The sequence below is a fragment of the Chiloscyllium punctatum genome, chromosome 2, assembly GCF_047496795.1.
Source record: "Chiloscyllium punctatum isolate Juve2018m chromosome 2, sChiPun1.3, whole genome shotgun sequence".
Classification (NCBI taxonomy): Eukaryota; Metazoa; Chordata; class Chondrichthyes; order Orectolobiformes; family Hemiscylliidae; genus Chiloscyllium; species Chiloscyllium punctatum.
In genome coordinates, this window is record NC_092740.1 from 124,189,597 (window position 1) to 124,205,626 (window position 16,030).

Consider the following 16,030-nt stretch of genomic DNA (forward strand, 5'->3'; position numbering starts at 1 on the left):
AGAACCACAGTTCCCAATCTCATTAGAAATGCCAACCAAAAATGGAAACCAATAGATTCCACTCGCAAATCCTTAGGTAATGAAGCAGACTGTGCCACATGCAGCTAGTCCTGGACAACATGGAGGCATGGGGTGATAAGTGCTCAGTAATATTCAGGTCACAGAAGTTTCAGACAACCACAAGAAAAAGTCTAACCATCTCATGTTATTTGGCACAACTAATACTGAGTCCTTCCTTATCAATATTCCATTCACCAGTGACAAAACTGGAACAGACACAAAAATGTTGAGTGACAGAGAAGGTGACTGAAGCTAGATGTTCTGCGGTGAGTGTGTCCACCCCAGATTCTAGAATGTATCTCGGCCATCAATAAAGTACGAGACAAAAAAAATGATGAGAAACTCTCTATTTGTAAGGATGGGTACAGCTACCATCAATTAGCTTAAAGATTAACATCCCATCAATTAGCCTAAAGATCTATCCACAACAAAACAATGGGGACAAGTACATCACGCAGGAAAGAATATTTCAAAAACTTCTTTGGAAGCACATCCAAACCTATAATCTCCACCACCTGGAAACATTTGCACAGCAGCCTGCATACAACAAACTTAGCTTCAAAGTCACATGACACTGACATATCAGCTATTCCTTCATTGCTCCTGGAACTGTCTTCCTAACCGATCATAACAAGCTCCTTCATCATATGGACTGCAATGCTCGAGGAAGCTATTATCACTATCACTGCTTTTTAATGCTAAAAAAAATCATAAAAATTCCAAAGAATTACTAAAAGGATAATGCATCATCTCATCATTATTTGCCTATGTCAGACAGGGAGTGCAGCCTGAAAACACTCAAAAGGATGAAAGCGAGCAGACAGCAGTGCAAGATAAATTTGCAACGCTCAACAAAAGTACTTACACCATCTTTTGTGCTCTTGATGAGATTCTGAACTGCCATTTGCAGGTCATTCCCAGACATAACGGATAGCACCACTGCATAAAGTTCCGCTGCCAGCTCACGGATCTCATCTTTATTTGTGTTCATGAGGCCCTTTTAAAAAGTGGAGGAGGGAGTGTTAGTTAAGGTAGGAGAAATATTTATCAATCATGTTTCTTAATTCTAGGAAAAGGTCTTATTTGTTTTTCTCTAGAATGCAAACTTTGAAGACAATGTAAAATGAAATCAATGCCTGAGCTAGTCAGGAAGCAATTTTAGAAAAATGCAGTTGAACTTGATGCTATACAAAAATAGCCTTAAACCAGCAAAAGGAGTGTTGCCAACTGAGCCAAGATGGCTCAATATTTTATTCATAATATGTAAACAAGAAATTTAAACTTAACAGTTATAATGGTCAAAAATTAATATTCAGTGCCTCTATTTTAGTTTCATTCAAAAAGAAAATGTTATTTCAGCAGATTATGAGCATACCTTAATCCAATCTATTTTGTCTGTGAACTGTGCAGCCAATTTCTGTGGATAGATCGAGACTACTTCCAACAGACAGTAAATCACAGGCAATCCTAGCATTTCCAGGCAAGAGGACAGAAAGAGAAAAAGAATCAAAGCAGAAAATGAATTTGAATATTTGGTCCGATGACGCATGATACTTAATTCTATAGTCACTGGTATGCGCCCACACAGAAATCAGGAAGTCAGTTAACATATAACATCTTCTGCCCCAAATTCTCTCCTGAATCATTTACAGAGAAACTCTCGCTAATCCGGCATTTGATTATCCGAATTTCGGATTATCCAGCAAAATCGCAAGGTCCCGATGCTTGGGCTAAACTGTGTTATCCGGCATTAGATTATCCAAACATTTCATTATCTGACAAAATACTCCCAGCCCGTGTCGTTCTGATAATCAAGATTCCCCTGTATTGTATTCATGTTACACAACTGGGATCTGAAATTGATGCACCAATAATCAGTTGTGCACAAAAGTTTAGCATCCGGTTACTTGAAATGGTCTTTAGCTTTTGTTAATCAAATGATCTATTCCTGTTACACTTTATTAAGTGAACTTTTAGAATACATTTTTAATTTTTCTTATTGAGTCATGACTTGCACCCATCTGAACAAGGCCAGGGAATAAGATGTGAAGTTAAGTTACCAAAATACTGAAAGAACTTTGCTGTAATAATCCATCGTGCCATAGAGAATTCTAAACACAGTAAGAGATCATTCAGTCCAAATGATCACTGCTGATATTTATATTCCCCAATATGACATGCCCTGTACCATAAGGCTTTCAGACACTGGAGAAGTAGGCCATTAGGCCCATCAAATCTAATCTGCCATCCTATGAGATCATGGCTGATCAGGTAATCCTGAACTCCACTTTCCTGCCTTGCCCTCAAAAACCACAAGTCATTTACTAATTAAACATCTGTTTACCTCAGCCGTGAATAGTTTAATAGCCTAGCCTCAACAGCCCTCTATGGTAAAGAATTCCACAGATTCACTATTCTCAGCGAAATATTTCTCCTCATCTTTCTTCAATAAGGCAACTCTCACTTTGAGATCGGTTTTTCTGAACCTAGACGACCTCCCCACATTCATCTTGTCAAATCCTAAAAAAAATCTTATTAATAGGGTTTCAAAAAGATCGCCTTTCATTACTCTAAGCTTAATAAGCTCAAGCTAAACCTACTCAACCTCTCCTCAAAAAACACAAATCCCCCCAACCTAGTGAACCTTCTCCAGACTGCCTCCAATGCCAGTATATCCTTGCTTAGATAGGGGAGCAATATTGTTCACAGTATTCTGGATGTAGTCTGGCTAGTGCATTGTTAAGGTTTAGCAAGACTTTATTATTTTTATAGGCCATTTCCTGTGAAACAAAAGCCAACATTTTATTTGCCTTGTCTATTATCGGCTGAACTTTGATGCTTCTTGCGATTCATGCACCATTCACCCCTTCTTGGAATGAACATATTAGACGAGGTTTTCCAAATCTAAAAGAGACTGCAATAACCCTTTTTAAAATGATTGACATACTGTCAGTGAAAAACATCTGAAAATCTCGGCCTTTTATGCAGTATATTTTTTTCAATATCAAGTACAGCACGGGTCAGATACACATCTTTGTGCTGCAGATTTCTGTAGTCTTTCTCTGTTTACGAATATTCATTGCCCTCTATTATTCCTGCTAAATCGCATAACTTCACACTTTCACACATTATATTCCATCTGCTAAGTACTTGCCCACTTATTTAACTTGTCGACATACCCCATAGATTCTTTACATCATCCTCACCACTTGCCTTTCAATCTATTTTTGAATCATCTGCAAACTCAATTTCTCTTATCAGTCATTAATGTACACTGTAATTAACTGTGAGCCCAACAATGGTCTTTGTGACACTCCACTCTTTGCAGACTGTCATTCTGAAAATTCCCCCTTTATGCCAACTCTGTATTCTATTATTAAGCCAATCCACTTGCCATGCTAATTTACTACCTCATCGAGGGCCGAAGGGCCTGTACTGCGCTATAATGTTCTATTATGGGCTGTTATCTTATTAAGTTGGCTTGTGTGCAGTATCTTATCAAATGCCTCTTGGAAATCACTCCACCCTGGGCCCAAAGCCCTTTATTCTTATGCATAAAGCCTTTTTTTGTACTGCAAGTTGTAATCTACCAGAGCTCCTGGCTGGTTTCATAGATGTTGACTGTGCTTATGACTATGACAAAATGGTGGCCAACTCATACACCATTAATTTATGTGATCTACCTTTTCTCTTTTACAAAAAAGTTCAGTCTGCTACCCTAAACAAGAAAAATCAATTGAACTTTATTACAGTCGCGCAGTCATTTCAGCAAACTAATGTAGATCAAAACATGTTTTTTTAATTTGAATAATAAGACACAATATAAACAGGGAAGAAACAAATAAATGATGCACAGGTGCAAATGTCCGATGTTTCCTCAAGACATGTGACGCAACCAGAAGGAATCACACAGGCCACTCACTCCGGTTGAAAATAATGGTAATGCATGATTATGCAAAATAACTTTACTAACGCTTCAAAGCAAACAGGCATTGCACAAAAACAAAATCAAGACAAACTTTGCCAGTTCCAAGCCAGTCACTTGTCACAAACTGGTGTATGCTCCAAAAGCTGGCATTACTTTCAGTTCATAATTAAAGATAATTATGTTCTTCCCTCTACTTTGATTGGTCTTACCTACTATGGCTGACAATAGCTGCTTGAGAAGATCAATGTACATCTGTACATGATTAATTTCTCCATTCTTCGATGACGATGGCGAAATTATAGAGTCAGGAACCAAACTTCTGACATAACGACCAATGGCTGGGGCTTGGTCTTGCATGTCGACAAAGCTCTGAGATATGGGTACCACCCCTGCGCTGTGTGCTAGGCACATTCGCAGATACAGAATAATCTACACACAACCAAATTCATAATATTAATATTTTAAAGCAAAAACGATTTGCATTTTAAACTTTGCCAGAGGGAGGGAGTTACTCAAATTATCTTCAAATCCATGGTTCTGGGTTTAATCTGCTATACAACTCTCCATTGTTGCAAGGGGCAAACAGCTTGCTTCACCTAGTACACAGCTAAATAAATTATCAGTTTGATGTTTACTAAAGCATTAAGTACATTGCTCTTTCATGCACTATTTTAGACTTCTTTAGGACATAGAATTTAGTTACTTAAAAAGTCAACTTTTGTTGTAGATAATGCAAGCACAAATATTGCAATAAATATTATTTTGATTTTGTCATAGTTAAGGTAGTCTTGTGATTGCGCAAAATAAAATTAAACTATGAAAGGACAGAGGGACGACCTGTGTCTTGATTTTGTACTTAATTGGATCCAGTTACGAATAAATTCACTCTGCTTATATCTCCATTGAGAAGATCCATTTCCTTTTCTCTTGTTCCCAAATTTCGAACAGGGCATTTTAGAACAATAAAGACCTCGTCCAAAGGATTTAATGAGGAAAATGCACTACACAATATGATCTGGTTGGGAGCTTGGCAGGACTGAACTATCTGATCAGTTTGGAAAGGTCAAAGGTCAGGACAAGTGCTTTCAGCATTCCTATTCTGTAAGGGAGAATAGTGGGCGGGGACAGACGGACAGTGAAGCCAATAAGATAGCTTCCAATCTCAACTTAATAACTGTTGATTGAAAAAATATTATCAGTTGAAATAAGACTAAGGTCGACTACTGTCAAATTGTTCTTTTGCAGAAGCAAAATATTGCAGTTTACAATAAAGAACAGAAACTGCTGGACATTTCACATCAACTACCTTTTGCCTGTCCACGCTTCCAGTACTTAAATCAACACTATTAGTTATCTTATTTAAAAAAAAGTTTTTATTTAACCTCGCACAACTCAACAGTGAACCCAAAATCTTCTAACAGAGGTAAAAGTGATTGTTTTAAGTCTTTCTAATTTTGTAGTAATTGTGATAAATTAGGAGAGTTTTAAATATAAATACAATAGGAGTTTGTATTTCAGCTAACCAAATATCTGGTCATCACTTTGAACATTTTGATAGGAGTATTCTTCATTATTATTCTACATTTTTCCTTACAGTTAGAAAATTGCAGGTCGAAAGAATGAAACATGAAAATCTCCTCTTTTCAAACACTTAAATTAGCAGTTATAATCTTAAAGGAGGCCAGTAGTCAGAGATGTACAGCACAAAACAGACTCTTTGATTCAATTTATCCAAGCCGACCAGATATCCTAACCTAATCTAGTCCCACCTGCTAGCACTTGGCCCACTTCCCTCTAAACCCTTGCAATTCATATATCCATCCAGATGACTTTTAAATGCTGCAAATGTACCAGCCTCCACTACTTCCTCTTCTTGCTCATTCCATACACACACAACCCTCTGCGTGAAATTATATCTTTTTCCCCTCACCTTAAATCTATGCCCTCTAGTTCTGCCTCCCCACCGCAGGGAAATGACTCTCTATTTAGCCTATTCCCAGCTATTAACTGAAACAATTACTCCACAAAATTTCAAGTTTTAAACAAAAGACTTCAAAACACAAGAAAATTAAACAAAACAAAACTAACAACAATATATTTGGTACACTTATTCTTCAAACCCATAAATGTCAACAGAACCTTATGTTCAAATTTTAAGACTGTTCTACACTTATAGAATCTTGAGGGTTCCACTATTTTTCTTGGGACCAACAAAAGGGTGCCACAGTGCTCAAGAATTCACACAGTCCCCTCAGTGTTCCCATTATTCTCTTAGGTATGAGATATTTGGGTCCTTTCACTTAGTTGCTCTTCCTTTGTCCTTAAGCATGCAGTTCAAGCATGGGCCTCACTCTGCTTGCTCAGTGACACCAAATCAGAAATACTCTTGATTTCTGATAACTGTCTATTCCTAGTCCAAGCTGCTTTAGACCTCTTCACAGTCTTCAACTGCCTCTCTCAAAGCTGCTCGCAGATTTACTAGTTGATTATCTAAAAAAGCAGAATGACAAAGGCTCCCTCCCTGCATAATCTACTTGCATAGCAATTTGGCGGACCTGGAATGACCTGCAGGAGAGGAGTGCTGATTGGTTGACAAGTGGACTCCAATTGGTACAGGCAGTGAAATGTAGAATGCACCCCAGCAATTTTCAAGCTGTGTAATATGCAACAACTATTTGAAAACTTTACTTGAATGCAATAGAATTATTTATTTGGAAACAAAGAACAGTTAAGATTCAAATTTTCTTTCTATTATACCCATGGAATTTATTACATTAACTGAAATTTTTCTCTCTCATTATTCAATTTGTATTGCCATCTACTTTATTATTTTCATCATTTCTGCTTATCCTAGAAATAATATTGCAGATATTCTATCTGACCTTCTTGAACCTATCAGTTCTTACCTCATTGTATGTAGCAGGATTAAATGGCAAAATGTATGTTCCTGCAGTATATTTTGCTGATGTTTTTATCCTCTGAGAGGCCTGATGAGAAAAAAAAACAAGTTCAGAAAACCTATTTTTACTCTCCATCGGAGGACGGAAGGAAGCAGTTGGGTTGTTTTTAACAGGATAGTGCACATTTCAGATTATTTATGCTTTTATTTTGTGTAAGAAGGAAATTAATAAAAGGAACATGTGAAAAGTGCAGTAAGACGAATTAAGATAGAAGAACATCCAAAATTGTTATTGAATGACTGCTAGCTTGAAGCAGCAAAAAGAAAAATCAATTTCTCTTTGCTTGTTTCCTTTACCATCTCTTATTTGTTCATAGGATTCAGGCATTGATGGCCAGCATTTTTTTGCCTATTTGAGAAGTTTGTTGTGGTAAACTGCCATCGTAAATGGCTGCAATCCATGTGATGTGGGTACACGCGCAGTGCTGTTAGGAAGGGAATTCCAGGATACTGGCTCAGCAACAGTGAAGGAATGGTGAGACAGCTCCAAGTCAGAACCTTGTGTGGTTTGCAGGGAAGCTTGAAGGTGACATTCCTATATAGCTGCTGTCATTGTCCCTTCAAGAGAGCCCAGGTTTGGAAGTTTACTCAAAGATCCTTGGTGATTTGCTGCAATGCATTTTGCAGATGGTACACACTGTTGCCAGTGATGTGAAAGGAATTAAAAATCACAACACCAGGCTATAGTCCAACAGGTTTAATTGGAAGCACACTAGCTTTCGGAGCGTCGCTCCTTCATCAGGTAGTTGGAAAATGAAAGGAGTAAATGTTTAAATTCGTAGACAGGGTGCCAATTAAGAAAGTCTGTCTTAGATAATGTCAAGCTTCTTGAAGAAGGCATACTCGCCAGGCAAGTGAAAAATATTCTAGAACTTGTGCTTTGTAGATGGTAGACAAACCTTGGGGAGTCAGGAGATGATTTACTCTGTCTGAAAATACCCAACCTCTGACCTGTTCTTACAGCCATTGTCTGGTCTGCAGGATGTTGATAATGGGGAATTCGGTGATGGTAATGCAATCAATATCAAGGGTGTATAATTATATACATGTCTATGATATGATTCTTTTACTGTGTGGCATGCAAGTCTTATGCTGTTGCTTCACTAGGTTAATAACTTTGAGCATTTTTCATGATGACTGGTGGTATTCCTGGCATTCTCTCCTACAGTCTTCACTGTACCATGATTGATTACCTGGCTTAATGGTATTGGTAAGAGTGGCAGTTAAACCAGGCCATGACGATAACAGATTGTGCTTGAATATGATTCTGCTGCTTAGAACTACAGCACTGCATGCATGTCCAGTTTGGAGTTTTTAGATCCGCCAGACCTTGACCATGAATATATAAACTAAGCACCGTTCCCAACAAGTAAATCACATTAAACTTGCCTTTAGGTATTCAGTGTAGAGATTACAGTGAAATGGTTTTCTAGTCAGCTTGTAAAATGTTTTGGTCCAACAATCAGTTAAATAATTGGTATTAATATCATTTATTGTATCCGTTGCTCCCGATGCGGTCTCCTCTACATTGGGGAGACTGGGCACCTCCTAGCAGAGCGCTTTAGGGAACATCTCCGGGACACCCGCACCCATCAACCACACCGCCCCGTGGCCAAACATTTCAACTCCCCCTCCCACTCTGCCGAGGACATGGAGGTCCTGGGCCTCCTTCACCGCCGCTCCCTCACCACCAGACGCCTGGAGGAAGAACGCCTCATCTTCTGCCTCGGAACACTTCAACCCCAGGGCATCAATGTGGACTTCAACAGTTTCCTCATTTCCCCTTCCCCCACCTCACCCTAGTTCTAAACTTCCAGCTCAGTAACTGTCCCCATGACTTGTCCTACCTGCCTATCTCCTTTTCCACGTATCCACTCCACCCTCTCCTCCTTGACCTATCACCTTCATCCCCTCCCCCACTCACCCATTGTACTCTATGCTACTCTCTCCCCACCCCCACCCTCCTCTATCTTATCTCTCCACGCTTCAGGCTCACTGCCTTTATTCCTGATGAAGGGCTTTTGCCCGAAACGTCAATTTCGAAGCTACTTGGATGCTGCCTGAACTGCTGTGCTCTTCCAGCACCACTAATCCAGAATCTGGTTTCCAGCATCTGCAGTCATTGTTTTTACCTCATATATTCCAAATAGTCAAAGCTTGTGAAAAAAATTGTTATATATAAGTAAAAGAGACTGTAAGTTATTAAGAAAAAGCACTTAAAGATCCAAATGAACCAGTGAATCTGAATGAAGTGAAAGTGTAGCTGCCACCAACACAGGCATAAACTGTAGACTATCTGATTTAGCTTTGTAACTTAATTTGAAGAAAGCTATGTCACACCAGTGAATAGACTGCACAAGTTGTTGGAATGTAAGCATGCCACACACTCTTAACACTAATTATTTACATTAATGAAGGTGGAAAGTAGGAGTCACCAATGGAGGTCCACCATAAAACTTCTGAAAAGAAAAATATTACCTTATCTTGAATGTAATGGACCATTTCAGGAAATGATGGCATGACCTTAGGAGTGCTTTCCTTCTCTGTTGTTTGATTTGGTAGAGCCCTCAAAACATGTCGCGCTTCCCCATACACCTCTTCTCTCCTAATTTTAAACAGAGTTAGATGACTATACATTTGACCCTGGTTAAAAATGTCCTTTGCTGTTTTCAGTCTTGTTTAACGTCAATGCTAATTCTACAAACATACAAACTGACTATATCAAATTCACTTGCTTTTACTACACACATACACATAATGCATTTTACTTCCAAACATGATGGCAGTTCATAGGAATAGATATTTAAAAATAATACGTGTTCTGATAAACCACGTTAATTCATTTATTTCTTCAGTGAATTTACTCCCCACATATTCCAAACTCTGTTGTCCATATTCTTATTGACACTAAGTCTTCCTTTGTGTTCACAGCCCTACATGATAGCCCTTTGTCCAGTAACATCTGATTTTAACTTTTGCATCCTTGCTTTCAAATTCCTCTCTGATCTCATTTCTTCCTCGCTAACTTCCAACAACCCCAAAACCTGTAATTCAGGTGTCTAGGGCATCTGATTCTTTCAGCTCCATTGTTGGTGGCTGTGTGTTCGACTATATAGACCTCCAGACCTCTCTTTTGAGATGATCTTTACAATTTAACTCCATGACCAAGCTCCCTGTTCTCATTTTTCCCCTTTGTGGCTAGGTGCGAAACTGAATAAAGCTACTGTGAAGTACCTTTACGGAATGTTTCACCCTAATAAAAGGTGCTGCATAAAAACGGGAGTACGTAGTATTCTATTGTAGTACATTTCCCTGCCATGAGTGAAAACTTACGGGTCTCCTGCAGCAAGTAAAAGCATATATCTGGATGGTATGTGGTCTGAAGCAAACACTTTGCTGGCAAATTTCACAGCAACTTGTCGGACCTGCACTTCAGGCTAGAAAAATAACAAGAGAATAATAATCAGAGAGATCTTATTTGCATAGGTAACATGACTTCATTTTTCTCTCTACTGCATCCTAAAAAGAGTCTCACAAAGCAACAGCCATTTGACACTGACATACAATTTGGTTTTGGAAATTTATCATGTACTGCTTTCAGCATAGAAATTAAAACTTCATTTGCCACAACACTACATCATTTTTACAGAACCTTACAGCAACAGGAAAACAATTACATGTTAAGGTTTGCTCTTACAATTAGCATTTGTAGCCATGGCTTATAGTGTAAGTTTTATTTGTTTTTCTGTAGGCAGACAAGAGTCATAAATGCTTTTCTAATCGAATTAGCGCTTTGAAAACCAAGATCAAAATTGTGAATAAAGGACCAAATAATTTGACAGTAAATAAACAGAGAATTAATGGTCATCTGCAATGGATTTGCAACCAACAATTACTCATTTAGTTCTCTCCACATACCCCTCAGTGAAAAATATATTACTTTTCACATTAATGCAACCTGGGCTTCTGCCATGGACTCTTCAACCGACTCGGTCTCAAAATGTATTTGATAACATTTGTAAAGTGCCTTGGAACATTTTATTACATTAAAGGGGTTACATTAATGCAATATGTTGTTTAAAATGGTTACATTAGGAAAGGCAATGTTTATATCAGTCCAACAATATTTGCTTGAAAGTTTGGACGTACCTTCTCCAGATATGCAGCAACCAGAGCTTCCATGAGTGTAAGAGAAGCTCCTTGTAAAGAACAATAGGCTCCTACCATCATCGCCAAAGCTTCCTGAATGGAAAGCCTGATATCAGGAGCTTCCTATCAATATAAGAGAGATTAAGAATCCCCTATTTGAAATACAACCAAGCATTCTAATGTAAAAGGACAATTTCAGAGAATTTCCACATACCTTGCACATTGCTTCAAAGAACTGCTGTACAAGTGCTAAATCTTTTGTGAAAAGTTGTGGTAGACGGCTAGACATGCAAGGTACAAAAACACATTTCACTCAAAATATAATAACAAATATTTATATCTGCCATGTTTTAAGTAATGGAAAATTTTCATGGTCAATAAATGAATATTTCAAAACTATTCACGAATGCGGGAAATCTTCAAACAATAAAAGAGATAACCACAGCAATTTTGTTCATTTAAATTATTTCTAACAAATCTTTCCTCCTTATGTTTCCTTGTGTCACATGTCTTCCCCATGCTCCGTACATGAGGTATAACACAGTGCAGATAAGGACATGAGAAACTAGAGGGATCCTGATCTGTCAATCACCAAGATCATGACTGGCTAGAGCCAATTAAAGAGACAAGTGCCTCTAATATTTACAATCGAAAGTTAGAGAAACTGTTCAGTGCCGTGTCAGGCATATTACATTTTCAGTAATCTGTTCCAGCAAATCTGGATCAGCAAGTAATGGTTTATTATTGCCTTTTGATGTCTGTGTACAAAACATGAGATTATTAAAAAATGAAATCATTGATCTTCAAACTGGTTCATATGGAAATGCAAAGCACACTTGCAAGATTGAAGAATCTATTCATGAATAACACACGCAGGCAAGTGAAAGATAAGTGACCTTTTTTTAAGAAGTTAAGAATTTTACTGAGGCTCACACCTCCAGTTTATAATCCTATTATGCCTGAGGTGTCAAGTCCCACCTCGGGCAACTGTCTGTGTGGAGTTTGCACATTCTCCCCGTGTCTGCGTGGGTTTCCTCTGGGTGCTCCGGTTTCCTCCCACAGTCCAAAGATGTGCAGGTTAGGTGAATTGGCCATGCTAAATTGCCCGTAGTGTTAGGTGAAGGGGTAAATGTAGGGGAATGGGTCTGGGTGGGTTGCTCTTTGGTGGGTCGGTGTGGACTTGTTGGGCCAAAGGGCCTGTTTCCACATTGTAGGGAATCTAATCTAAAGTAATCTAATAAAGTGTCATACTTATTTTCAATATGATGCATCACAATTCATTTTCAAATTTATTGAAAAAAAAAACTGAAAGTGTTGTGGATGCTGTAAATCAGAAACAAAAACTGAAGTTGCTGGAAAATCTCAGCAGGTCTGGCAGCATATATGAAAAGAAATCAGAGTTAATGTTTCACGTGCAATGACCCTTCCTCAGAACTGACGGTAGCTAGGAAACTGTTGGTTAAACAACCCAAAACATTAATTCTGATTTCTCTTCACAGATGCTGCCAGATCAGCTGAACTTTTCCAGCAATTTCTATTTTTGTTTGAATTTTATTGAACTAGGCAAAGTTTAATTTTAAATCTAAAATGAAAATGCTCAGTTGCACTTTTCACAAAATTATACCAAACAGGAAGCCATCATTCAGACCATTATGTCTCACTGAAGATCATGATGTGGAGGTGCCAATGTTGGACTGGGGTGGACAAAGTCAAAAGTCACACAACACCAGGTTACAGCCCAACAGGTTTAGTTGAAATCACAAGCTTTGGAGTGCTGTTCCTTTGTCAGGTGAAGTTCATACGTATACATAACAATATGTCTCAGGACATGCAAAATGAATAGCATCACAAACATGCATTAACATTTTATGAAATTAACAGAATCTCATAAAAAGATAGAAATATTCACCTGGATAATTTACCGACTGCTGAATATGCCACAGATAGGGCTTTTGGATCCTTCAGCAGGATAAAAGAACAAATTTTAAAATTACAATATATTATAGAGTTGAGAATTAAGCAACAGTGACTACATTGTTACATAATTTTACAAGTTAAATGGCACAAATATTTGAATAAAATTTTAAAACTTTTATTAGTTAAAATGCACTATAAGCAACATCATATTCTTGAGGAGCATTTCTCGAAACACTTGAATTCCTCAACTGCTAAGGCAGAGTACCTCAGACATAAGAAGAAAATTTCGAGATGCAATCACAGCATTGTACTATGTTTGCAGTACAATTGGGCTCAAGTGGTCCTATATAGGGGTCAGTCAAATTGGCTGGATTAATGGTTAGTTAGCTAGTGTCATCTTCAGGACCCATAACTATGAGTAGCAGAAAGTCATCCTCTGTCTTGAGGAACTGCCTGTCTGTTCCTGAACGGACACTGACTGGGCAGGGACAGAACCAGCCAATATAAAGCTAAATAACTTGCTAACTTGCACCACCGAAGCTGACAGCACACACCAGCAACCATTTGGCTCAAATAACTGAAGACAGCAATCGAGTCACCTGCTAGCAAGAAATGAGTATGGAAGTGCAGAAGAAAAAGAAAGATAAAAAGGAATTCTAAACATCAGTTTTGATCCTTGGTCTAGGTGGAGCTGGTTCTCCATTGTAAAATTTTTTAAAATTGCATCAATGCTCTGCCCTAAATTACTGTACTGTCCCCTTTCAGTGAGGACAAAAATGGACTTGACTGTGATGCAGGGCAATGTCCAAAGTTTCCTGACAAAGGACCATTTAATGCTTGAAGGATGGCTACTCTGAAGAACTGGTGGCACTATGCTAACTATAGCAGTTACAGCATTGAAATAAAGAACAGGAGACAGCAAAGTACAGATGGCAAAGTACATATGTTATTTTGGATCAAATAAATTTCAGAAGTCTTACCTCTTTGTATTCATTGATCAGTTTAGTCAGCCCATTTAGAAGCATTGGTCCCAAAGGTTTAATTTTATTATCAGGACAACTGTAAGCAATAAGGAGGATTATGAGGAGTAAAGCATATCTAACACTCTAAAAAAGGTTGTACTTAACATCACCCAAACTGCTAAATTAAAAAAAGGCAGTGGATTACTCTATATCAAACAAATGAATATGCTCCACTGCTTGTGTTCAATGAATATGCCCCCAAAGGCCTGCCTTTGCAGCAAACGGACCTTCCTTTTAAGACCTCGATGGTAGCCTTGTACCTGCTTTCATAAAATACTGACTGAAATCTTAGACGGTTATTCAAAAGAGCCGCTAATATTGTTGTTTATATGTGTCAATTGTATAAAACGGTGCTGTCACTGTATTAATTCAGAATATCACTTTTTAGTTACACTAAGAAAAATTCAAATTTGGGGAATGTGCAAAATTTGATTTTATATTTACTTGCTGAATCAAAAACTGACAACTCCACTGGCTAGGCAAATCTAGATTATCAAATCAAGTATCCATGAATATATAAACAGTTACAAAAAGAATGATGCTATTATTATTTAAGAGTGCATTAGTAACTATCATGGCAGAAAATTAGTACAGCAATTGATTTCCCACAAGCAACAGGCAGTATTTACTTTAAGCATGGTGGTTGATTCAGAACATCGCTGTATCACTGTTGATGCATTTTGCAATGTTACTGAAACGTTCAGTATATAAAACTATGCTTCAGTTAAACTCAATAACAATAAAAAAGAATTACAGCAGATTAAGCAGCCAATTAAGAAAAACCGTTCAAATCAGGGCAACTCAAATATTTTAAATGATAACATCCTGTACATTTCTCTCTAATTTTACCTTTCCTAGATCACTCGTTGGGGTGCTTCAATTATTCTCATTCTAGTTTGACTCATTTCCTGGTTGTAGACATTGCTTGGTGCACTTAAACCAAGTGATTTCTGACATTTATTTCTCCATTTCAGTGAACATTTTCTCCTCGCTACCCTATTGCTCTCCATTTGAGAACATGAGTGATTTGTTTAAGTGCTAGCTTTTAGTGACTTAGGAACAATCCAATCAAGACCCTCCAACTTCCAACTTCTCACCATTAAGAAATATTTCAAGTTCCTGCTTTTTCTACCAAATTCACATTACATTTATTCATATCCTCTTTCAACTGCCATGCTATTGCTCATTAACTTTGCCTGATTTGCTTGAAGTCTCTGGTAACAGCCTGCTATCTCTGCTTTGTCTGTTAATCAAGTCTCAAACCATACTGATATATTACCCCAAATCCCATGCACTTTTTTTTAAAAAGACTCCTGCGTGGGACTTTAACAAAAGCCTTCAGAGAATCCTTTATATATCACATCCAATGGTTCTCTTTTATCTATGCCAGACGTACCATCCTCAAAAACTCCTACAGGATCATCAAACACTATTTTCCTTTCAGAAGTCCACAATTACTCTGCCCAATTTTGCTATTCTATTTTAACTGCCCAATTATCACATCCTTAAAAATAGATTCTAACATTTTCCTGTTACTGACGTCGACCTAACAAGACTATAGTTTCCATTCTCTTAACCTTCTTAAATAGAGGAGTTCTATTGGCTGCTTTACAGTCTGCAGGAACATTCATAATCCAAGGAAATTTAAAGATCATCATAAACTCATCCTTATCCCTACAGTCACTGCGGTCGACACTGGAGGGTACAGTTTATTTGATGTAGGGAATTTATCAGCCTTCAATCAGATTATTTTTTATTATCTCTTTATGAGAACTAACGTTTTTCAGTTTCATAAATCCATTGGTTGACAAGTATTTTGGGGGACTTTCTGTATCACAAGCAAACTTAATGTGAAATTCCACCATATTATTTATTGTGATATAAACATTGGGAGTCACCACATAGGAAATTAAGGATCTTAATTGGTATCCTTGCACTAGTTAACTTATTACACTGATAGATGTATAAGTTGCTTGAAAATTTGCAAAACAATAA

General features: G+C 37.8%; 1 protein-coding gene across 1 annotated transcript in view; it reads right to left on the bottom strand.

Moving 5' to 3' along the window:
* Nucleotides 1-16,030, bottom strand: part of ecpas (Ecm29 proteasome adaptor and scaffold) — a 111,455-nt gene that overhangs the window by 47,617 nt on the left and 47,808 nt on the right. The window contains exons 11-20 of the mRNA XM_072588108.1: nucleotides 13,994-14,072; nucleotides 13,006-13,055; nucleotides 11,311-11,377; nucleotides 11,097-11,219; nucleotides 10,281-10,384; nucleotides 9,426-9,552; nucleotides 6,895-6,975; nucleotides 4,198-4,417; nucleotides 1,436-1,527; nucleotides 926-1,057 (exon numbers count right to left, since the gene is read on the bottom strand). Of these exons, the coding sequence (XP_072444209.1) occupies nucleotides 926-1,057; nucleotides 1,436-1,527; nucleotides 4,198-4,417; nucleotides 6,895-6,975; nucleotides 9,426-9,552; nucleotides 10,281-10,384; nucleotides 11,097-11,219; nucleotides 11,311-11,377; nucleotides 13,006-13,055; nucleotides 13,994-14,072 (1,075 nt within the window). The remainder of the gene's footprint in view (nucleotides 1-925; nucleotides 1,058-1,435; nucleotides 1,528-4,197; nucleotides 4,418-6,894; nucleotides 6,976-9,425; nucleotides 9,553-10,280; nucleotides 10,385-11,096; nucleotides 11,220-11,310; nucleotides 11,378-13,005; nucleotides 13,056-13,993; nucleotides 14,073-16,030) is intronic.